This window comes from Pseudophryne corroboree, chromosome 7 (assembly GCF_028390025.1).
Source record: "Pseudophryne corroboree isolate aPseCor3 chromosome 7, aPseCor3.hap2, whole genome shotgun sequence".
Taxonomy (NCBI): Eukaryota; Metazoa; Chordata; class Amphibia; order Anura; family Myobatrachidae; genus Pseudophryne; species Pseudophryne corroboree.
The window spans coordinates 503,884,040-503,908,453 of NC_086450.1; the positions used below are offsets into that span (position 1 = coordinate 503,884,040).

General features: G+C 49.6%; 1 protein-coding gene across 1 annotated transcript; it reads left to right on the top strand.

The window, feature by feature from the left end:
- The first annotated feature begins 2,389 nt into the window (after positions 1-2,389).
- Positions 2,390-13,674, top strand: EIF3CL (eukaryotic translation initiation factor 3 subunit C like). The gene is made up of 21 exons (XM_063935332.1): positions 2,390-2,496; positions 4,128-4,256; positions 4,376-4,441; positions 4,864-5,053; positions 5,370-5,495; positions 6,288-6,348; positions 6,499-6,611; positions 6,762-6,886; positions 7,071-7,245; positions 7,333-7,436; positions 8,652-8,793; positions 8,961-9,086; positions 9,261-9,354; positions 9,669-9,856; positions 10,091-10,315; positions 11,048-11,411; positions 11,603-11,762; positions 11,846-11,911; positions 12,412-12,499; positions 12,669-12,834; positions 13,335-13,674. Exons 2-21 carry the CDS (start codon positions 4,156-4,158, stop codon positions 13,583-13,585), a joined length of 2,931 nt encoding a protein of 976 aa, XP_063791402.1. The 5' UTR covers positions 2,390-2,496; positions 4,128-4,155; the 3' UTR covers positions 13,586-13,674.
- Positions 13,675-24,414: the final 10,740 nt, after the last annotated feature.

A 24,414-nucleotide genomic window follows, 5' to 3' on the forward strand; every position in this document is an offset into this window, starting at 1 on the left:
GTGTGTCCTTATGGGGTACATCACTGCCAAAAAGCTGAGGCCGTGTATCCACCAACCTACAATACACAGTATATTTTTTCAAATCAAATGCGACTGGTACCGAGTTTGTGACGGTTGCCAGACATCGGCTGCTTCGTTCCGATGCCCATCCGATGTCTGACGTAGCGGACCTGGTACCCGCAGCACAACTTCGGCTTCTTCTGCGCATACGCACAGATTAGACATTGATGGTTATACCATCAGATGGTTTATATACAATGGGAAGCAGCCGTGGCGTGAGTGGGAGGAAGCAGGTCACCATTCCATGCCGGGCTACTATCGATGTTCATCCCTAGTCAGGACATGGGGCCCCCACGTGTGATTGTTACAGTCTCCCAGGGGTTCTTTTATCAATAATAACATTTATTGTGATCCGTGCTTGATATTAGCGCTCAAAATCACTTCGCGGTATGTGATTAGTACGCCGGCATGTAGCAGTATCAACACGTAGGGACAGAGGCTCTGAAAGGAGCGTGTCAATGCGATGAGCTCAGAGTAAAGAGACCGCATCAGCAGTCTCTTCACCCCTCCAACCGGATGGCATTAGCTGTGGGGGCCAAACTCCGGGAGGCTTTCTGGGGCATGGTAAATCTGACAGCTTTGCATCCCCCATAGACACTTATGTGGCTGCAGCTGCTGTCAGCAGTGGAGGGAATCGCAAATATTAAGTATCACCATACTTACAGTCCCAGAACGGCTGTGAGGCCCCCAAAAATTGGGGTGGCGCTATCGGCCCCCCCGGAAAGGCAACTCTCCCGCACCCCCACGGCAGGCCACTTACAGAGCACAAGTGGGTGGTCCAAGGGGTCCCGATGATGCGATTCATCATCGTAGACTCACCCACCACTATAAAACGCCTGTATAGTGGGAGATGCATACCTCCCAACATTGTCCACCTGTGAAGAGGGACACGCGCGCGCTCCCGAAAAGGTGTGTGGCCTATGAAAAGGAGCGTGGTCTATGAAATGGGGCGTGGCTTCACTGGAGGACTCGCGAGCCATGCCCCCGGTTTCGTCACTGAGGGGGCATGCCATACTTACCGACATTCTGGCTGCTCTCTGCGGGAGAGAGCAGCCAGGTCGGTCAACAGGCGGGCTGGAGCACTCCTCTGACGAAAGGAGGGGGTGGGCGGAGGCGGGCCGAAGCGGAGCAAGTGCGGGACGGGGGGCATGGTTACAGCGGTGTCCCCTTTAAGCCACGCCCCCCCCTGTATTGCCGCGATCAACGGCATTACAATGCAGGGGGCGTGGCTATGATGACGCGATTCAGCGAGAATCGGGTCATCATCTGCCCGGACCGCACACTTTACACACAAAGTGGGCGGACAGGCAGGGGGACCCCGTCAAATCGGGAGACTTGCCTGCTCTTCCGTGGGGCCGGGAGGGTCACCAGATTTTCGGGAGCCTCCCGGCCATTCCGGGAGAGTAGGCAAGTATGGGGCATGCCCATCGCTCTGTGAGCCGCTGGCATGCCCTCTCTCCCTCTGTCTGCACTGAAAAGACGCTGTGCGCATGTGCACAGCGTCTATTCACCGCTGCTCTGCTAAGCGAGTGCAGGAGCCTCCCAACTGCCCTCCCCCCCCCACCTCGGGACACTGTGGCCCGCGGGTGGGACAGCGGGACAGTCCCCAAAAAACGGGACTGTTCCGCGAAAATCGGGACAGTTGGGAGGTATGGAGATGGGGCCATTATGTAAACATGTCGACACGACTCCCGCACAGCCCACCTTTGTGCCTGCCACGCCCTCAATGTGCCGACCAGGTTGCCCCGCCCTGATGAGGGCGCAGCAAAGTCGGCAAGTATGAGAAACGCATACCCCCCCAGCTGCACCTTTTTAGCAGGTACAGTACATTTTTTTATGGTCTGTACCGATTTTTGGCTCTCCAAACTTCCATTGAAAGTATAGGAAAAGGGGGCATGACCACGCCCCCTTTACCCGTGGTCTCGCCCCCTTTTCTAATTTGTACCGATTTTTATGTGTTGCAGGGTATGGTATCGCCCATGGGTGTTTTGGGGGAATATGCTGCAAATATTTAATGATACCTGTAAATAGGCCCCTCTGTCAGGGAATGTGGGCCCCTGGCTCTGTGTCACAATGATGGATCATCCAGGTAACCACTGAGCCCGGGCCTACACACAACACACAACATGTGTTATGAAGCTCTAAAGCGGCCATGTGCGGCCATTTTGTTGCAGCCTACACAGTGTTGTTTGCTATAACAATTAGTTGACTGGAAAATGGCGGCCTCCATAGGCGTGGACACGTGTTTATCGTCTCCTTTGAGTCTTCTAAGGGGAAGGGCCGCGGGGCATGCCGGGTGATGTAGTCCCGGGAGAGCCGGAAGGGACGTACCAGAGCAGTGCCGGGCCCTGCGCATGCGCATTCCGCTCTCTGCGCTCTCAGCGTTTTGCTCTTCTCCCGGTCGGGCCTGCTGCTGCGTGTGTGCGGCTCACAGAGGTGAGTGCCGGGCGGGGGAGGCTTAACAGGCCGGGGCTCCCAGTCCTCTCCCCGACAGCGCTGTGTTAGAGCTGGGGGCCCGGGATGAGTCAGATGGGAGGCCGGCATGGGGCCCGGGGACAGGGTAACTGCCGGCATATGGGGCTGACTAGATGCTGGGTATCATGCGGTGGTCACAGTCTACAGGAGGGTGGCCCCAAGAGCTGGCAATCTACAGGAGGGTGTTTCCAAGAGCTGTCAGTCTACAGGAGGGTGTTTCCAAGAGCTGGCAGTCTACAGGAGGGTGGCTCCAAGAGCTGGCAGTCTACCGGAGGGTGGTCCCAAGAGCCAGGAGGGTGGCCCCAAGAGCTTGCAATCAGCAGGAAGGTGGTCCCAAGAGCTGGCAATCTGCAGGATGGTGGTCCCAAGAGCTGACAGTCTACAAGAGGGTGGCCCCAAGAGCTGGCAATCTACAGGAGGGTGGCCCCAAGAGCTGACAGTCTACAGGAGGGTGGCCCCAAGAGCTGGCAATCTACAGGAGGGTGGCCCCAAGAGCTGACAGTCTACAGGAGGGTGGCCCCAAGAGCTGACAGTCTACAGGAGGGTGGCCCCAAGAGCTGACAGTCTACAGGAGGGTGGCCCCAAGAGCTGACAGTCTACAGGAGGGTGGCCCCAAGAGCTGGCAGTCTACAGGAGGGTGGCCCCAAGAGCTGGCAGTCTACAGGAGGGTGGCCCCAAGAGCTGGCAGTCTACAGGAGGGTGGCCCCAAGAGCTGGCAGTCTACAGGAGGGTGGCCCCAAGAGCTAGCAGTCTACAGGAGGGTGGCCCCAGGAGCTGGCAGTCTGCAGGAGGGTGGCCCCAAGAGGGTGGTCCTAAGAGCTGGCAATCTACAGGGTTGATTGACTCGAGAACTGGTAGTCTACAGGGCGCGATCTATTGGTCTGAATTTTCCAGGTGTTTGTTTGGCTCTGTTACCCCAAGAGCTGGCACTCTACATGCTATGAATGCTTCCAATGTATATGGTGTATAGTAACTCCTGTAATGAGCCATCTCAGACCGGGCGTGACGTGTGTGGACTACTGATGCCAGGCAGATGGCAGTGTAGACACCACTAGGAGATGGCTGTGTATGTGTACTCGCAGGTCTGAGAATGGCACGGTTTCATCACTGGTAACCTCTGCCCCTGGGTTGTGCCCGGTGGTATAGTACTGGACAATGTGTACAGCGTTATAGGGTCACAATTATTTATCAAGATGTAAAAGACGTTCCAGCCACAGTCACACCTGGATGACCGCACATAGTGATGACAGCATTTTAGAGCCTTGAATGTAAAGCTCCAGGTGCCCCGTGTGTATTACACCTCTGTCAGACTTAGCGACACCATACATAGAACACTCACACAATAAAGATCATTATTATCCCATTTTCCCCATGTCTAACGTATGTTAGTTTTCTCACTGACGCGTCCTTTGTATTATGTAATCATGCTCCATGTAGGCCGAGACCAGAATGATTTAGGAGAGTCATGTGCCGGGTCAGGTGAATGAGTGATCCTGCGGGTGTAAGCTCCTTACTCGTTCCAGGACTCTTCCAGTGTTGATGTAAATATTCCTCTTATTTACACTGTGTGTAACGACTTGGCTCTTCCACAGCATTGAGTGACCAGGACCAGCTGCCATCATGTCTCGCTTCTTTGCCACCGGCACAGACAGCGAGTCGGAATCGTCCCTCTCTGGGGATGAAGCACCCCCTAAGCCAGTGGGAGGTACCTACGGCAAACAGTAAGTATCCTTTTCCCCTGTGTTCCTGCACTGTTGTTGGAAGAGAAGGGGTACAGCTTGTGTGTGATAGGGGGGTCCTTAACCTGGTGACTTATTCTTGTTTCCTTCCATTCATTCAGGCCGCTGCTTCTCAGTGACGATGAGGAGGATATGAAACGCGTGGTGCGCAGCGCCAAAGACAAGAGGTCGGTAATGTGATGTTAATGGATCATGCTTTCGTGTCTTCCCTTTAACCCCTCTATGTAACTAAGGCAGAACACTTGGGAACGCTGTGAAAGGGATTCTGGGTCCTGTAGTGAAAACTGGAGCTTGCGGCCTCCATTCTAATATACATAAACGGCTCATTGCGTCAGTGGACGGGAGGGGCAGGAGCCTCAAGCGTGGATTAGATAGAAGGTTCTTATCTTTGACAGACACCCATTCAGACCTTCAGTACCAGATAAGGTCATCCCCATCCAAGTGACAAGATGACAGTCCCTCCCTCAGAGGGTCTGCGGTTTATATAATAATTATATAAAATGAGAGAGCGATCCTGGTCATTGCGTTTACACCAGCTTGTCCGTTGTTGTTCTTGTACCCAACGCTTCCTTGTGACTTTCTTGCACAGGTTTGAGGAGCTGACGAACATCATCAAGACCATTCGTAACGCTATGAAAATTCGGGACATGACCAAATGTCTGGAGGAGTTTGAGCAGCTGGTCAAAGCTTATATCAAGGCCAAGAACATAGTGGACAAGGAAGGGGTCCCCCGTTTCTACATCCGCCTCCTCTCTGATCTGGACGACTATCTAACTGAGGTGAGGAACATGGTCCTCCTCTCCTGGACATCAGGTCCCTGCGTTCTGTAGCTTGTAAATCGTGGTCTCCAAAGGATAGGAGCCTGTCCCGTTATGACCGCTGTGCATTTGTGTCTCATAACAGGGGTATAGGGTTATCACCCTTCTGATTGTGAAGGATTACGTGATTATCTTTGTATCCAGTTGAACTGAATATTTAACCCTTTGTGCAGTAGTGAAGCTGGTATTGTTTATGCCATTAAAGTTCACCAAATCTAAATCTTGTCATGAATGGAATGGGTGACTGCGCATTAAACGTTACTTTTGTCTTCCGCAGCTATGGGAAGACAAAGAGGGCAAGAAGAAGATGAATAAGAATAATGCCAAAGCTCTGAGCACCCTGCGGCAGAAGCTGCGCAAGTACAACCGGGATTTTGAAGGGCCTATCAGTGCCTATAAGCAGGTAAGATGCCTGTGGGATGGAGCAGGGGTGATGCATAGCGGCTAAAATACTGCATGTTAACCATAAGCTGCTACAGCTGCGTTAGGGCCCCATTTCCTCCATGCAGGGTCACTAGGATGCGGGTAATGGTCCAGGTCTTTCCGTTAGGTGTCCATGATATTTCTTGGCGCTACACTCGGAGGACCTGTTCCGCTGATCTTCTCTGGTGTTGTCCACACACAGCACCTGATTATCTCCACCCTGGAAAATGGCCCCAGCTCGCCGTACCCTTTAGCTCTTCCATAACTACAGGTCTGACGTCCGTGGGCGTTGGTGGTTTGTCTGAGCTGGTAGGGTTTTCTGCATGTATCCGGCCATTCCTACAATTATAATATGGCATTGCTGTATCTATAATGGGTGCAGAGTGTGTGGTCCAGGGGGGCACTCCCTGCACCTATATAATTATACTTATAGTACCCCTCCGAAGTCCCGCGTCGGCCGCTGCTACAGACATTAATCGCCGGGAGAATTGTGTGGTGGCTATTTTCCAGCGATTTGCACATGTGTAGTAGATATGTGCCCTGGGAACAAGGTGTGGGCGCCATGTTCCTGGAGACATGCGCATGCACTGTAGACCCTGGCATCATAGCAGCTTTGGTTGCTGCCAGAGAGGAGGGGTCCCTAACGGAGCCTGCGCACGGGCCCCTTCCTCTCTTAATCCACCCCTGTAATATTGCCATTGTAGTGTCTCTTCTAGAGCGATTGTCTTGTCCGTATTGTATCCGCTGGTCAGTGAGCAACATTGTTTTCCAGAATCCTGAGGAGTCTGCAGATGAAGACCAAGAAAAAGACGAAGATGATGACGATTCAGACGGTGAGACTCGAGTTGGGAACGACAGTTGTTGCTGGGTCTGAGCAGTGTTCCCCCAGCATCCTATGTCTCAGAAATATATCTGATGGGTCTTAGGTTTTGTTTGCACTCTATAGCAAATGATGGCCAGTTAACTCTTGTACTGTCCTCCAGCCTCGTCCTCCAGTGAGGATGAAAAAGATGAAGGCATGAGCGCCAGCAAGTTCCTGAAGAAGGTGGAATCTGCACCCCCAGATGCCCGAAACAAGTTCCTCAAGAAAGCAGAGGTGAGGAGGATTCTGGGTAATGTCAGTCTTGTGTCGCTCATTCAAGTAGCGGCCCTTTTCCTGTGGCCACACCGTGTATGCAGCTCCTGCCGTGGTAATGTCCAGGGTGCTGAGGTAGTGTGATTTACAATTGTAACTAATCTGTCACAGGAGGCAGAGGATGATGATGAGTCATCGGATGATGAAGATTGGGGGTCTGATTCTGAGGACTCCGACTCTGAATCTGAAGACGATGAGGGGAAATACACCTCTCTGGCCTCTAAATTCCTTAAGAAGTAAGTATCCGAGGATCTGTGGGAGGGCGATGTTACCTATAAATAGTGTGTGTGTGTATCTCCTCATGTAAGTAGTATCACTGCTACCAGCATTTTAGTTAGTTTCTTCCTTTTTGTAAGGGGAATCCCATCCCTACTGTCGTCTCCTTATATAAGTCGTGTCCCCTACTCTGATGTGTTTCAGGGCCATCTCAGAAGGAGATCGTCAGGCTGCTGAGAAGAAAAAAGAAGATAAGGCCAAAAAGAAGCAGCATAGGAAAACCAAGAGTAGAATGGACGAGGGCGTCGAAGTAGAGGAGGATGAGAATGAGGCTGGGGGAGAGTGGGAGAAGGTCAAAGGAGGGGCTCCATTGGTTAAGGTGAGAGAAGGTTACATGCATGGGGGGGGGGGGGGGGGTCTAGTGTCTTTCTCTCCTGACCCACACTTTCATCTTTCACCCTTGCAGGAAAAACCCAAAATGTTTGCCAAGGGCACAGAAATTACTCCACCCATCGTTGTTAAGAAGTTAAATGAGATCCTCCAGGCTAGAGGAAAGAAAGGTACAGACAGGTGAGTAACTGGAATTCACCATTCACAAGCTGTTCCTCTGACCCACCCCCTTGTTCTCTGGCTTTTCCACTGGCTCCTCTCATTACTATCCTGGCTCCTTATGCAGGATACACTCACCCCTAATTTTGTAGCCCCTTCTCTTCTCCTGCAGGATACCCTCATACCGTACTCCCTCCCCTGCTTCCTCTCATTACTCTCCTGGCTCCTTCTGCAGGATACACTTACCCCTGAATCTCTAGCTCCTTTGCTTCTGGGTGCTAACCCTCATTCCATAGCTCCTCTACGCCCTCTCTTTACTGCTCAGGTTCCTTCTGCTGGATTTGCTCACCCCTCATTCCCTAGTTCTTCCTCTGGCCCACCCCCTCATTCCCTAGCTCTTCCACTGGCTCATCTCGTTACTATCCTGGCTCCCAATACAGGATACCCTCACCCCTCATCATTCCATAGCTCCTCTGCCCCCCTCATTACTGCCCTGGTTCCTCCTGCAGGACTCGCTGGCCCCTCTTTCCATAGGTCCTCTGCTGGCCCCTCTTTCCATAGGTCCTCTGCTGGCCCCTCTTTCCATAGGTCCTCTGCTGGCCCCTCTTTCCATAGGTCCTCTGCTGGCCCCTCATTCCATAGGTCCTCTGCTGGCCCCTCATTCCATAGGTCCTCTGCCCCCTCTCATTACTGCCCTGGTTCCTCCTGCAGGACTCGCTCACCCCCCATCATTCCATAGGTCCTCTGCCCCCTCTCATTACTGCCCTGGTTCTTCCTCCAGGGACTCCCTCACCCCTCGTTCCATAGCTCCTCTGCCCCCTCTCATTACTGCCCTGGCTCCTCCTGCAGGACTCGCTCACCCCTCATCATTCCATAGCTCCCCTGCCCCCCTCTCATTACTGCCCTGGTTCTTCCTGCAGGAATCGCTCACCCCCCATCATTCCATAGCTCCTCTGCCCCCTCTCATTACTGCCCTGGTTCTTCCTGCAGGAATCGCTCACCCCCCATCATTCCATAGCTCTTCTGCCCCTTCTCATCACTGCCCCGGCTCCTCCTGCAGGACTTGCTCATCCTGTCCTGGCTCCACTTGCACTACCCTCTCTCACCACTCATCATTCCATAGCCCCTTTGCCCCCTCATTACTACCTTGGCTCCTCCTGTAGGGACCCACTCACCCCTCAAGCCATACCTTCTCCGTGGTCCCCTCTTGACTCCGTTCTTTGACTCCTCCCACAGGGCGGCCCAGATTGAGCTCCTTAATTTGCTTGTTGTGATCGCAGAAGAAAACAATCTGGGGCAAGGCATTGCCGTCAAGATTAAGTTCAACATTGTGGCTTCTCTGTATGACTACAACCCCAATCTGGCTGCTTATATGAAGGTATTAAAAGTCCGCTATGTTGGCTTTGTGTTTCCTTATTACAGTAATGTCAAAATGACTTGGTATAATGTCTCCTCCCAATCCATACGAGGGACCCGAATACAGGTGTACTCCATGAGACGTACTCGGTACTAATTCCAGCTACCTGTTTCTGTTTCTCTCCACAGCCGGACATGTGGAAGAAGTGCCTGGAGTGTATACATGATCTCATGGATATCCTCTTCGCTAATCCCAACATGTTCATCGGGGAGAATATCGCAGAAGACTCCGAAAATCTCGTAGTTGGTGACCAGGTAATGAGTCTATGACCGTACACAATACTGTCTGTCTCTGCCCAACGTGCACACTTGCCCGGTGTGTCGTCGTCACCCAACCCCCCTGCCGCCCACTGTCGTGTACCCAAGCGCCAGTTGTATGTGTTTGCTGTAGTGTGTGATAAGTCTAAGCACCCCCTCTCTGCTCCCCAGCCTCTGCGTGTACGTGGCTGTATTCTCACACTCATCGAGAGAATGGACGAAGAGTTCACCAAGATCATGCAGAACACAGACCCCCACTCGCAAGGTACGTGCAGCCGGGTCTCGGAGGAAATGGGGAAGCTCGTGTTACCCCCCCAGGCCTCCTATTAATAAGAAACTGGCAGGGTGTTCTGTAGTCGGGGTACATAATATTTGTTCACTCACCCGTCACGGCTGACCTGGATTTCCAGACTTGCTGTCCTTCCATAACCAACAGACAAGGGGTGTTTTTTTGGGCATCAGGACTGCGGTCAGGGTCCCGGCTGTAAGTGTGTATAGGATGTAGCGTAAATGGCCCAATTGCAGGGGTGACGACCGCTATGGTTGTGCCTTGTAACGAGTACTTGGGCTTCCCTGCAGAGTACGTGGACAACCTGAAGGATGAAGCGCGTGTGTGTGAGGTGATCGAGCGAGTGCAGAAGTACCTGCAAGAAAAGGGCAACACGGACGAGATCTGCCGGGTGTATCTACGCAGGATCATGCATACCTACTACAAGTTCGACTACAAAGCCCACCAGCGGCAGCTCAGCAGCGAGCAGGAGTCTAAGGTAACGTCTTCCAACGTGAAGTCCTTCGTGGTCCTCAGCCTGTCCGCAGGTTCTTCCACTGGTATATAATTACCTGGCCCATTCTTAGGTAACCTGTGACTCTTCCTGTCAGCACGCTGGGGCTTATGGTTCCACTGCAGCGGAGGAGCCACCGGTTCCCTACCTCAGACTTTGGTGGTCACCTCTGTGGCACTTTGTAGTAATCCCGCATTATGTCGCCGTCTCTTTGCGCAGTCAGAACAGGACCAGGCAGAGAACGAAGCTGAGGACAGCGCCATCCTCATGGACCATCTCTGCAAATACATCTACTCAAAGGACCGGACGGATCGCATCAGGACCTGCGCCATCCTGTGCCATATCTACCACCACGCGCTCCACAATCGCTGGTTCCAGGCTCGGGACCTTATGCTGATGTCTCACCTGCAGGACAACATCCAGCACGCAGACCCCCCGGTGCAGGTAAGGGCAGCAGAGATGCGTTGTCCCAAACTGCCCAGTGTGTTGTGTTATATCATTTCTCCACTAGGGGGCAGTGGATGTCTGGAGTTGTTGGAATGGGATGTGTATTCTCCGCCTTCTCATAGTTGTATACTAGTTGTATTTGGTATAAGTAGCAGTGTACAGACCAATAACTTGGCACGCTTCATTTAACTTACTCCTGGTTATATAATTTCTAATATTACTTCAGTAAATGCTGAATTAAAAGATTTGCATATGTCCTGAAGGTAGGTCCTCTAGGGGTGTATGATGTGCAGGGAGGGAGGTGTCAGGGCTGAGTTGCTCTTTAAATAAAACTTCAAGCAACACTGCCCCCAAGTGGATTGAAATCCAATTGTTTTTATTTTTCTGGGCAAACTCAGTCCTGCTTAAACGCAGAGGGTGCACACTAAAGGGCTGTAACCAGTCACATTATACATTTCATTTGTCTAGTAGTTAAAGAATGTGTTGCTATGGGTTACAGCAGAATCCTGCGCACCAGTTTCCTACACAATATCTTGGTTTTCCAAACAGGCGATGCCTCACATTTATGAGCTGTTACAGAAAACACAATCTGATCTAGTAACAAAAATGTAACTTATTTTGCTGTGTCAGACGTTTCTGGGCCAAATATCCGCGGCCTGTTGCACATAAATAGTGTGACCGATTATTGGCTTCTCGCTGTCACTTGACCCCCCTCTCTCTCTTCTATAGATCCTGTATAACCGCACCATGGTGCAACTTGGCATCTGCGCCTTCCGCCAGGGGATGATCCGAGATGCCCACAACGCCCTCCTGGACATCCAGTCCAGTGGCCGAGCCAAGGAGCTGCTGGGCCAGGGCTTGCTGATGAGGACCATGCAGGAGAGGAACCAGGAACAGGAGAAGATCGAGAAGCGCAGACAGATTCCGTTCCACATGCACATCAACCTGGAGCTTCTGGAGTGCGTCTACCTGGTGTCGGCCATGCTTCTGGAGATCCCTTACATGGCAGCGCACGAGTTTGATGCTCGTAGGAGGATGATCAGCAAGCAGTTCCACCACCAGCTGCGAGTGGGCGAGAGGCAGCCTCTCCTGGGTGAGAAACCGGACGCACTAGGGGTTTGTGTGTGAGGATGTCTGAGATGGTGGGGTCCGGAGGTGAGGATGACCATGTGGGGGGAGCTGGTTACATTTTCTGGGATTTGTTTGACACCGTTCATAGAACCTTTAGATGGAGGCATCTTCTGAATAGTTATAGTCCTCACAGAGATGTCTTGTGTCCCTCAGGTCCACCGGAAAGTATGAGAGAACACGTGGTCGCAGCCTCTAAGGCCATGAAGATGGGAGACTGGAAGACGTGCAGGAACTTTATCATCAATGAGAAGATGAACGGGAAGGTGTGGGACCTGTTCCCGGAGGCAGACCGGGTGCGAAATATGCTGGTCAGGTAAGGAAGGAGAGATGGACCAGCTTGGAAAGAACATATAAGATACGGCGACGTTCTCACCACGTTTCTTCTCTTGTCTGTAGGAAAATCCAGGAGGAATCTCTGCGGACTTATCTCTTCACCTACAGCAGCGTTTACGATGCTATCAGGTGAGAGCCATTTGCACTTGTATAATGCAGCCTGCCGTAACTGTGCCAGGGGGCCTGTTTATGTGGTGGATGCATTGCCGATGTTTGCGGTTGTTTTTTTGCACTGTGCATGCACGACAGTTGATCACCAGCGGCGGTTGTAAGGAAGATTTGTAAGCATAGTGACAGTCGGTGTGCGTTTATGGGAGGTAACTGGGGGTGGTGTGTCGCAGCCACTGACTGGATTTTTGTACTGGCCCCGTCTTAGTTCCAAAGGTCTTCCTGCTCAGACGTTCGATGTTGCGTCTTTGTACGCAGGTGGGGGTTTAGGGACACAACCGGTGGGCGTTTCTGCACAAATCCCAGCGACTGCAGCAATTAGCATATATATGTAGTACCGTTGTAGACATAGTCACAACAGCGTTTCAGTCAACCCCTGAGTCAGACCAGAATTACAAGTTGGTTGTGTGACGCTGCTCTTGTCTGAGGGTCCTAACCTTTTGTCCATTGTCTTCTCTCAGGATGGGAATATTAGGGGACATGTTCCAGCTGGAGATCCCCACCGTGCACAGCATCATTAGCAAGATGATCATTAACGAGGAGCTCATGGTGAGACCTGGAATGGGATTATGCATGTGTTTTCCAAGGCTGGACTCCTTTGTTTGGTTCTGTGACGCTCCTCTATGAGACCCTGCTGGTGCCCGTGGCTAATGTGGACGCTTTGTGGTCTATCCTCTGTTGCCGTTGGCCATCTGTGACTTTGCTCTTTTGCTTGTAGGCTTCCCTGGATCAGCCCACCCAGACAGTGGTGATGCACGGGACGGAGCCCAGCTCCCTGCAGAACACGGCTCTGCAGCTGGCCGAGAAGCTGGGCAACCTGGTGGAGAACAACGAGAGAATATTTGACCACAAGCAGGGCAGCTATGGTGGATACTTCAATCGTGGTGAGGAAAGCTGAATGTTTTGTAGACTCCAGTTCCATCTTCTCTTACCATCCACGTTAATCCTTTCCTATTTCTCCGTCCTCCTCCCTGTGTGTTATGGTCTCCCTCTGAAGTCCATGTATCACATTCTCCATTCATTCTCATCTGTCTTTCTGTTTCACGGCAAGTACGTGACTGGGATTTGAGGGGGAAGTATTTACGCGGCGCACACTACACTTCCTCTTTGTAAGCCTGCTGTAGAACGCAGCAGTAAACCATTTGCAGGCTATAATGTTTGATTACAGAGAATTGCTCAGTAGCCTGCCATTGGTCTAATCGTAGTGACCTTCCATAAAATTGCGGGACGTGCTCGGATCGTCTGGTCATGGTTTTAGTTGCCATGGAGATCAGGATTTATCCGGCCCTGGTTTTGCAGCAGGATGCAGCTTGCCCTCTAGTGGTGAATGTTAGAAACTGCCCTTATATGTGTACTGACACCAGTCTCTTCTGTCACCTTCCAGACCAGAAAGATTCATACCAGAGGAAAGAGGGCGGATACATGAGGCGAGGATACAGACGCGACCAGCAGAATCAGAATCAGGGCCACAACCAGGGCCACAACCAGGGCTACAACCAGGGCCACAACCAGGGCTACAACCAGGGCTACAATCAGGGCCACAATCAGGGCCACAATCAGGGCTACAACCAGGGCCACAATCAGGGTCACAATCAGGGCTACAATCAGGGTCACAATCAGAGTCACAACTACTGATCCCATCGCCACCCCATCATCATTCCCTGTTTTTACATATTAAGGGATGTCGGCTATTAACATAATAAAGATATTTTGCTGTGAAAGAATCCAGTGTCCGCAGTGTCGTGTTTTCCTTATCGCCCATTGTGTCTATAGCTGACCTTTTACCTCCACACACAGATTCTTGGCAGAGGCAGCCATTTTGTTTGCTGAACTCATCCATGAGAACGCGATCCATAGTGATTGGGCGAGGCACTGAGGAAAATGGGAGATTTAATGGTCCGGCGTTAGGTTTGCTGCCTGTATGCCGGCAACAAATCTGCTTCACAGATTCATGTTTCATTCAACTCTCTGCAGAACTGGAAAACCTGACCGCTTCCAGATATTGGGCCTTTATTCAGGTTTGTTAGCAAACCAAAAAAGCACACTAATGGGCCAAAACATGCTGCAGTGCAGGTGGGGCAGGTGTAACATGTGCGGAACGGGTTAGATTTGGCTGAGGTGTGTTCCAATGGAAAACTAAATTGCAGTGTAAAAATAAAGCAGCCAATATTTACCCTGCACAGAAACAAAATAACCCACACAAATCTAACTCTCTCTGCACATGTTACATCTGCTCCATCTGCAGTGCACATGGTTTTGCCCAGTTGCTAACAAACCTGAATAACCCCCATATTACACTCCATGCATGGGCTGAATGCACCAAAGGTAGACGTGTAATAACGTAACAGGTGATTGCATTATGTCATTAAATGACCTGTTTTCCTTATCGTGTGAGAAACGGGTCACCTGCCCAAACTCTGCAGGGAGAACCTTGGATGGGGCCTGTCAGCTGTCACTGTTTCTCCAGTCGGAGGAGGCAGCTGGCTGGTCACAGAACCCATTTCTGCGACTGCAGTCTAACCACCAGTCACTGATAGCTTGTCTGCCTGAGATTTGTAGTTCTTTACGGTTCCTTTCAGTGACTTGTATGTCGGCTGCTGAGATGCCATGAAGTGTTTTGTGTCACTGCACAAAGGAGTTTCATGCTATTTTATGGTAAGGGACATAACATGAACCTGGGCGGCGGTTGTTGTGATCTGGTGGGAAGAAGTGTCACAGGTCCACGGTAGAAAGCTGAGCTACAACTGTGCGTTGTGTTGGTGATGTGTGTAACAAGTCTGCTGCTGCCTCGTGGAAACAGTTCAGATGAATTTGGAAAGGGAAAATCGATGGATTGTGTTTTTCCCCTGCCTCCTACCTTGTGACGTCCAGGAAAACTGCGGCTGACGTCCCGAAGAAAGTCATCCCATGGACTCCAAGCTTACGCTGGAAAACGCTGTCTCAGGTGGTGTTCCAAAATATCCAGAAGACCAGGCGCTATACAGGAGGACAGCCGGTGACCTTCCCCTTGCTGTGACAGTGCAGTATCATGCAAGGACTGGGCTTCTTCCAGCATATTATACAGTGGATGTTAGTGTTGCCACCTGTCCCTTGAGAAGGAGCCCTTCCGCCCACTCTTACGTTGCTGCGGGTGATGCTTTGGTGGCAAGTTGAGCGGATTTGGTCACTGAAGCTTCTGATTGATGTGCCCCAACAATCACCCCTGTCCCAGTCCCTCAGCTCTCCTCCTGTAGTGTTTCAGGAGGCCGGGAGGGTCCAGCATTTCCGAGTATAACCCTGACCATGCTGGGCTGTTAGATAAACCTGTGACTTCCAATATCCTTGGTGTACCTTCTCATTCATCCTGGTGTTTCCATTTATATTGTATCCATGTTATATTTTACTTTCTCTGGTGTTTATATGGTACATTAGGTTAACTTTATTACATTTACCCCATCCCTGACAGCATACAGGAATGGGTTAATCCCCAGAGTCAGGGCAGATAAGATGCACCTGGCAGGTAGACAAGACCTTTTCTGCGTAATGTGTCTTTTCCCGTCCATTCAGTCCAAGACAGGTTTCTATTATCTGAGGCTTCCCCCTCCCCAGATTACCAAGAGCAAGATGAGGCATGGCATTTATTACTGAGGTCCCTGGAGGCTGTACCCCAGGGGTTACAAGCCGGGCAGGGATGGAGACACGACTTTCTATCAGCGGTCTTTGGCAGGGTTCTTCATTGGTAAATAAGGTGTTTCATAGACCATCATGTAGTGGAAAGATCTGTTCCTGAGGTAGCCTCAAAGCCAGCTGAGAACCACAAGTCCATACGATGTCCTGTGTGCAAGACGGTTCTTCATGTATAATATTTGGATAAAATATTTGTGATGAGCTGAAGCATAAGTAGGGCTCTCCTCATACAGTGGGGTTAGTGAAGTGGTTAAAGGTTGCTTTGGAGGATACCTTAATACCAGCAGAAGGACCGCTCCTCAAAGGTTCCCAACAGCAGGCTTACTTCCCCACTACATCCCCAGAATTTCCACACCAAAAGCGGCCCAGGCAAGGCCAGCTAAGAGGCTGGTCAGTAGCTCCACTCTGGATATTCCCCGGTGGCTGCACCTTTTGGGTGCAAGAGCCGGGAGGATGAGATCGCACAGTTCAGGAACACTGTCCCAGAACAGGAGGTCCAGGTAATACCAAACGTCTCCATTATGCAGTGGGTGCTGGGAATCTCCTGGAGGAAGACTGCTGTATACTGTGGCATATTTAGTGAGTGCTGCAACCAGCTTCCAGATATTAATCAAAATGATAGCCACTTCAGGTCAATGCGCATTGCGGTAAGCGCTGCGGTTTTGACGATTTGGGCACAAGACTTGAATTGGTATTTATTTGGCTGAGCTGGACTGTTACACACTTTCCGCGTTAAATCTTGCAGATAAATGGATGAAATCTCGGCACTTGCCACACCTCGCCGGCTCTTACCTTTGGCCCAACGTTCAGCTGCTACCAGGTAAGGCCCAAGAGAACCTAAGTAACCTGGATGCTAAAATACGGAGTCGGGTGATGCTAAATGGCTTGTGTCTGGTTGTACAGCAGAAAAACTCAGATATAGAGGGAAAAAATGTTTATCCAGCGCCGACAGACGTGCAATCACTGATGGTTTTCCAGCAGCCTTAATAATCCGGAATAGGCTATTTTCCCAAAAGAACAGAACATATAAAAAATAGATATATAATGCACTAGTAGAACCATGCAGAAAGAATGTACAACGTGAGCCACAGTATACGCTATGTATACATTTTTTACTTCGTAAAGAACACAGCAAACATACACCACATAGAGGATAGACTGTTCCATAAAAACCAAGGAAGACTGATATAACACAATTTCTTTTTCATCCACTAGGGGTCACTGGAGTACTCTTGGGATATGGACGGCTTCTGCAGGAACAAGGCACTGAATAATTTAATTTAGAACTCCCCTCCATATCCCAGAGTACCTCAGTGTTTTTTCTGTGCTCATAGTAGCAACAAGGCTTGTGTGGAGCTTATCCACACTACTTTTTTAATATTTTTATTTTTAATTTTTTCTTTTTACGTTTTCCACATCCCTTCCCCCCTTCCAATAGGCGTGGGTCCGGGATAGTGGAAGCTGCTACAAGCAGCTGTGGCGTGTCTGGCCTCTCTAAAAAGAGCTCCCTCACAACCACCTGCAGACAACCTGCAGGAAAGGTTGGACGGAGCTTACAGAAGAAGCCCCGTCATAGCCCCTCACCACAGGCGTCCAGGTATGTTGGGGATGGGGCGGTCAGCTCACGCTGCTGCCCCGCTGTGTGGGGACACTGTTTCTGTGATGTGCCGAGCTGCCCGCCGCAGCTTCCAGGACTACCGCTGTGAGTGCCCGCTACCTAGCACCGCCGCTATGTGCTGCCTCCCGCCGCTCACAGAGCCACGCCAGCCGCATTCACCATACATAGCCGCCGCTCCACGGCTCTATGCAGCGCACTCCCCGACTCCCGCTACCGCTCCCGGCTCCCTCTACCTCAGCTCCCCGCATGTAAGCCCCGGCTCTGTGTAATAGACAGCGGTACACGGAGCACGGGGGGGAGCACACACACAAAGGGGGAGAAGTGTGCCCATAGCAGCAGCAGAACGCTGCATGGGTTATTAGATAGATAGGCTATTTAGCCTTTTTTAACAGGATTATTGACTGATTATATCTGTTTGGAAAAGTTATAATCTGCACTTTGTTTATACTGTAAGCATGGGGGCATTTTAACCATGCTTCCTGTTTTCTTCCTGTTGTGATTCCAGAACATTCCTGTACATCTCTACTCCACCGTAAGGCGCACGGTATTAGTGGGAATTTGGAATCAGATTTCATATAGACTGGCGTGCACTGCACTTGGCCAGATATATATATATATATATATATATATATATATATATGTGTGTATATATATATATACATATATGTGTGTATATATATATATATATAATATATATAGAGAGAGACACCTTAGTACTTTTTTACTGAGTCGTGCAAGTTGTCTGTCTTTGTATTTTGTGTTGTCTGTCTGCATAATGAGTAAGGCACCAGCAAAAACAAAAAAGCAGTTTCACTGCCATGTCTGTCAGAGTGTGTTACCGGATGGGTCTACCACATGTACAGTATGTTTTGTGGATTCAGCTACGAATACAAGTTCGGCTCCGGTTTCAAAGACGGTTTCATCCCCGGACTCTCCATGGGCTATGCTAGCAGATGTCCTGGCTGGATTGCAATCAGAATTGGCCGCCGCTCGACAAGAGAGGGAAGCGGCAAGATCTGAGTCTCGGGTGAGACCGCTAGAACTACCGGAGGGGTCTCAGCCTTACCAAAAGTCCAAGTCCACTTTGGGTAGAAGGGGTAAATTTCATTTGTCTTATGATTTACCAGTCTCTGATATGTTGCATTCTGACGATTCTATGCCAGACCTCTTTGCGCAAGATGACGGTGAGGAGGGTGAAGTAGACCAGCAGTCAGATAGTGACGATTTTGACAGCCCGGGGCATTGATAATCTCATCAGAGCGGTGCGTCAGTCTCTGAAGTTTACAGAAACTGAGGAGCCTCTGACAAATGATGGAGTCGTCTTTACTAAACGACAGAGAACTCCAATGTGTTTTCCTGTTTCGGAATCTCTTAATAGATGTTATTAGAAACACGAAAGAATCCGGATAAACGGTTTTCTATACCTTGCAGATTTAAGTCTAGTTACCCGTTTCCAGAGTCTGTGACAGCTACATGGGAGAATCCGCCATTGGTGGATTCGTCTGTGTCTAAACTTACAAAGAAATTAACCATACCAGTACCAACTGCTACTACGCTTAAAGACCCTTCGGATCGTAAAATAGAAGCTATGCTAATGTCCATGTATATAGCAGCAGGAGTGTTGCTTAGACCTGGGTTGGTTGGCATTTGGGTAACTAAGGCGCTAATGGTATGGATAATAGAACTCAAGTCGGCCCTACGTGATGATCACCTTATACTTCTCGCTGATCAAATCTGGGAAGCTGCTGATTATCTATGTACAGCTTCTACTGACGTCTGTCAGCTCACTTCTCGCCTTTCATCGTCGCTAGTTACAGCATGACAAGCACTCTGGCTGCGTTCTTGGCAAGCGGAGGCGGAGGTCAAAAGAGGTATAGAGGCGTTACCTTACAGTGGCGAGAAGTTGTTTGGTCCTGAATTGGACAAATAGATTTCTGAGGCCACGGGAGGAAAGTCTGTTTTCTTACCTTTGCCCCCAACAGTACCTAGACGGAGATACTCTGGACCTGCGTTCAAAGCCTTTAGACCTCAGTCCTTTCGCGGGCGTGGCAGAGGAACAGCCATGCCTGGTAGACGAGGTCGAGGACGTGGTTTCCAACAAACCGAAACCAGTCATCAGGACGCTAAGGTAACCGACAAGCCAGTGGCATGACGAGCTCCCAGCCCATCTCGGATCTCCAATTGTGGGAGCACGCCTTCAGACGTTCCAGTTGGCGTGGCTCCAGACGTCCACAGATGGGTGGATCCGCAATTTAGTGTTAAAAGGTTACAAAATAGAGTTCGACTGTCTTCCGCCTCTGCGGTTTTTAAAGACAGGACTGCCTGTGTCGGACGACAAGAGGGCGGTTCTGCAAATTGCCATTCAGTCTCTGCTGGATGCAGCAGTTTTGATTCCGGTCCCTGTACACCAACAAGGTCAGGGTTATTATTCCAGTCTGTTTGTGGTACCAAAGCCGGACGGCTCGGTCAGACCAATATTGAACTTAAAGGGTCTCAATCAGTACGTCACTTACTACAGATTCAAGATGGAATCTCTGCGGTCAGTAATTGCAGGTTTAGAGCCACAGGAATTCATGATTGCGCTAGACCTCAAGGATGCGTACTTTCACATTCCGATTTGGCCACCTCATTAGGGGTTCTTGCGGTTTGCAATACGCCAGAACCATTACCAGTTTCAGGCTCTACCGTTTGGCCTCACATCAGCGCCTCGGGTATTCACCAAGGTGATGTCTGTGATGATAGCTCATCTCAGATCCCTGGGAGTGACAATAGTTCCGTATTTAGACGATCTGCTCATCAAAGCTCCGTCTCAACAGATACTTCTCCAACATGCGCTGCTAACGTACAATGTACTGGTTCACCACGGTTGGATTGTCAACTTCAAGAAATCACATCTGATTCCGTCTCAATGACTTCAATTCCTAGGTATGATTCTCGATACGGTAGATCAAAGAATTTACCTACCACAACAGAAAGTACAGATTCTACGACATCTGGTACAATTAGTACTCAAGCCACGCACAGTGTCGGTACATTTGTGCATTCGCCTCTTAGGCACAATGGTGGCGGCTTTCGAATCGCTTCAGTTCGGGAGATTTCACTCACGTCCTTTTCAACTGGATGTGCTCGCACAGTGGTCGGGCTCGCATCTGCAGATTCACCACAGGGTGAGGTTGTCGCCACGGTCCAGAGTGTCTCTACTCTGGTGGCTCAAAGTACACAATCTAACCGCAGGGAAACGGTTCGGCGCCTGGAATTGGATAATTCTAACGACGAACGCGAGTCTCAGAGGTTGGGGAGCTGTAGTTCAAAATTGTCAGCTCCAGGGTCTCTGGGCAGATCACGAAAGATTGCTGCCTATAAATGTTCCTTTACCCCGATTTAGCGCGGTTGCGTTTGACAGGGTGGCTGTTGAGACCGCCCTCTTAAGAAGAGAGGGCATTCCAGAATCGGTTATACCAACCATGTTACGAGCTAGGAAGCCGGTTGCGGCAGCTCATTATTACAGAATTTGGCGTGTCTATATAGCTTGGTGTGAAGATCGGAAGTTTCCGACATCATCTTTCAAGTTATCCCGTCTTTTGTTATTTCTCCAGACGGGGTTAGTTGGAGGACTGCGTTTATCTACACTAAAGGTGCAGGTATCTGCGTTGTTAATTTACTTTCAAAGACGATTGGCTCTATTGCCGTCGGTACACACTTTTCTGCAAGGTGTCCTCAGAGTACAGCCTCCATTCATTCCACCTACAGCGCCATGGGACTTGAATCTGGTTTTAGATTTCTTACAGTCTTCATATTTTGAACCCATAGAACAAGTGGATATTAAGTTTCTCACTTGGAAAACAATTTTTCTAGTAGCCTTAGCTTCGGCAAGACGTGTTTCAGATTTGGGTGCCTTGTCATGCAAGCCACCGTATTTGGTGTTTCATGATGACAGAGCGAAACTTCGGACGAATCCCGCTTTCTTACCAAAGGTAGTGTCATCTTTTCACATCAATCAACCAATAGTAGTTCCTGTGTTGACAGGAAATTCTGGAACCTTGGATGTGGTACGCGCATTACGCGTTTATGTATCCCGAACGTCTACAGTTCGTAAGACGGATACGTTGTTTGTTCTCTATGATGCTGCCAAGATGGGTTGACCAGCTTCTAAACAGACTTTATCCAGATGGATTAAACTGACCATTAGTCAGGCTTATCTTCATGCTAGGTTACAGCCGCCTACATCTGGAACAGCTCATTCCACACGTTCTGTGGGAACTTCGTGGGCAGCTGGTCGTGGGGCTTCTACGACGCAGCTTTGCCGTGCGGCTAAGTGGTAATCAGTGCACACGTTTGTGCGCTTTTATAAGTTTGATACGTTTGCGGCATCAGCATCTAGCTTTGGCCGCCTAGTGTTACAGGTGCCAAACAGCTCTCCCGCCCACGGGGGAAGCTTTGGTACGTCCCAAGAGTACTCCAGTGACCCCTAGTGGATGAAAAAGAAAATAGGATTTTGGTACTTACCAGGTAAATCCTTTTCTTTGAATCCATAGGGGGCACTGGATGCCCACCCAGAGCAGTTTTACCTGGTTTGTGGTAAGTTCAGAGGATCTTATGGTAACACATTCTCACCGACTGGTTCAAAGTCACAAGTTCTAGCGGTTATAGTGCCAACTGTTTAGTTGTCAGTCACGTTATGTGTCAACTTTATTGTTGTCCGTTATGTTATATGTAATTCTCCATTGTCAACCTCTCTATAGCTCCTGTTCGGCTCAGTAAAAACACTGAGGTACTCTGGGATATGGAGGGGAGGAGAGTTCTAAATTTAATTATTCAGTGCCTTGTTCCTGCGGAAGCCGTCCATATCCCAAGAGTACTCCAGTGCCCCCTATGGATTCAAAGAAAAGGATTTACCTGGTAAGTACCAAAATCCTATTTTATTTATCTTCAAATGCTCCTATAAATAAAGTCTACAGGTTTGCAAATAACTATCCTGAATCAGATTATTAGGTCATTAAAACTGTACACAGGACTCTGCGAGCTATATACAGTAATTCCAGCTGTAATGCCTAACCTTGCTTTATGGGACGCAGGCTGAGCTTGCAACACCAAGGAGGAGACCCCCCCTATAGTGGTGTGTTTCGGCAACGCCGGACGCCAGTTCCTAGAATAGAAAGCGATCACTCTGAGGGCTGTATGACTGCACCAACATGGACCCTCTGTAGCAGCTACACTCACAAGACCGGCTACCCGCTGCTGGATAATATGGATTGGGACCAAGGTATTATACCTCTGTGGGGGTGTGGTCACATACAACTATTATCTCATACAGACCCTACTCCATATGAGCATAATGGTTTAGAGCATGGGGTTCTCAAACTCGGTCCTCAGGACCCCACACAGTGCATGTTTTGCATGTTTAACAACAAAATCTGATTTAGAGGTCTATTCATGAAGCAGTGAAAAGTGTGGAGAAGTGAGCCTGTGGAGAAGTTGCCCATGGAAACCAATCAGCATTAAAGTAACATTTACAATTTGCATAATATACAATTGTACGGAGCAGCTGATTGGTTGCCATGGGCAGTGATAAGTGGAAGGTGATAACGTACCAGCCAATCAGCTCCTAACTGTCATTTTTCAAACTGTAATGATTGGCTGGTGCGTTGTCACCTTCCACTTATCTCTTCTCTAAACTTAATACATCTGCCCCTAGAAACATTTTGAGATAAGTATATAATGTGATATTGTAGTCTTTTTAAATGAAAACTTAGGGGTTTAGATACTAAAGTCTGCTTTTCATCTATTTTTAGCAATTTCAATGGCATTGATGATTTGGTTTTGGCAGTCCATTAGGCTCTGGACATATTAGATCTGGATTATTCACCAGTTTCTGAAGTTGTCTCCTTTCCCTAAACTTATCGGAGCCTCTTGGGTAGGCATGGGCTAAGCAAGGATAATACTTATCTTAGTCTGCATAGGTTTCTTGAGCCGTAGGACTTACACATTGAGGACATGACTACACGGGAGCAGCTATCAAAGTTGGATACCCCAGTCGTGTAACTCTAGAAGTCTACACCGCTTTCCATTCCGGGTGCAGCGTCTCTCAGAGACGGAACAGACAAAGTTAATTTCTGTAGCTGCTGGTGCAGCACTCAGGCCTGCCCTGGCATCAGTGTGGATTACCAAGAGCATGGAGAAGTGGTCGTAATTCCATCTGGTGTCTGTCTGACCTAGGTCAGAGCTGGTCCTGTAGGCAGAGCATTGTAAAAGATGCATCGGAATACTTTGGTGACATGGCTATAGGATCACAGCTGTGGAAGCAGTTGCCAGGTGAGCTCTGGTTCCAGTAATGGGATGCGGATATGAGTCTAAGAGTTCTTCTAAGGCCATTCATGGAAGCTAAAAAAATAATCTGTCGGGCTGCATAGTAAAGTCAAAGCATGATCTCAATATTTCAACATTGTATCTCACCTGGATGGTTAATGGGGTTTCTGAGACTAGTCTTCAATACCAGCGTGCAGATGGTCATCCTTCTGGAAGACCAGATCCAAGAATTCCAGGTGTGGAGAGTCTTGGATCACAGAAGTCTATGGCTGGGTACACATTAGATGATATGTCATCCGATATAGTGGATTGGATCGACATACCGGCCATATAATCTAATGTGTACGGTTGTCGTAGTGCTCCCGCCCACCGACATTGGGGTCGTTCCACCTGCTGTTTTGCACGGCAGATGACAATAGAATGCTGCTGAGTGCGGCCATGAACAATATAGCGTGTCATTTTTCCTGCATAAGAATTATGGGGTTTAGAGAACTTACTCTCTGCTGGTTCTCAGTGTTGGGGTTGGCCACCATCAAAACAATCTACAGCCAGGTGACTCAGGTCCAGTATTTGGCAGGCCTGTTCTGGGTATGGATAGCCGGCTCCAGAATATGTTTCTGCTTGCCCTTGGGGCTTCGGCCTGGCAACCATGTTGCTCAGCCACCAGGCCCCCTGTCTACATGTGTTCAAATGTTACCACTTTGATGTTTTTGCATCCAAAGAGTCTAGCTATAAGTGGACAGTATTGCAGCAAGATCTGTCTGAGGGTATCTTCTCCCATGGGCGGCTTTGGAATATACCCAAGGTAGCGGTGTCCCCCAGATAGGAGAGGGAGAAAATAGGTTCCACCTGGAGGACACTGCGTTCCTACCTA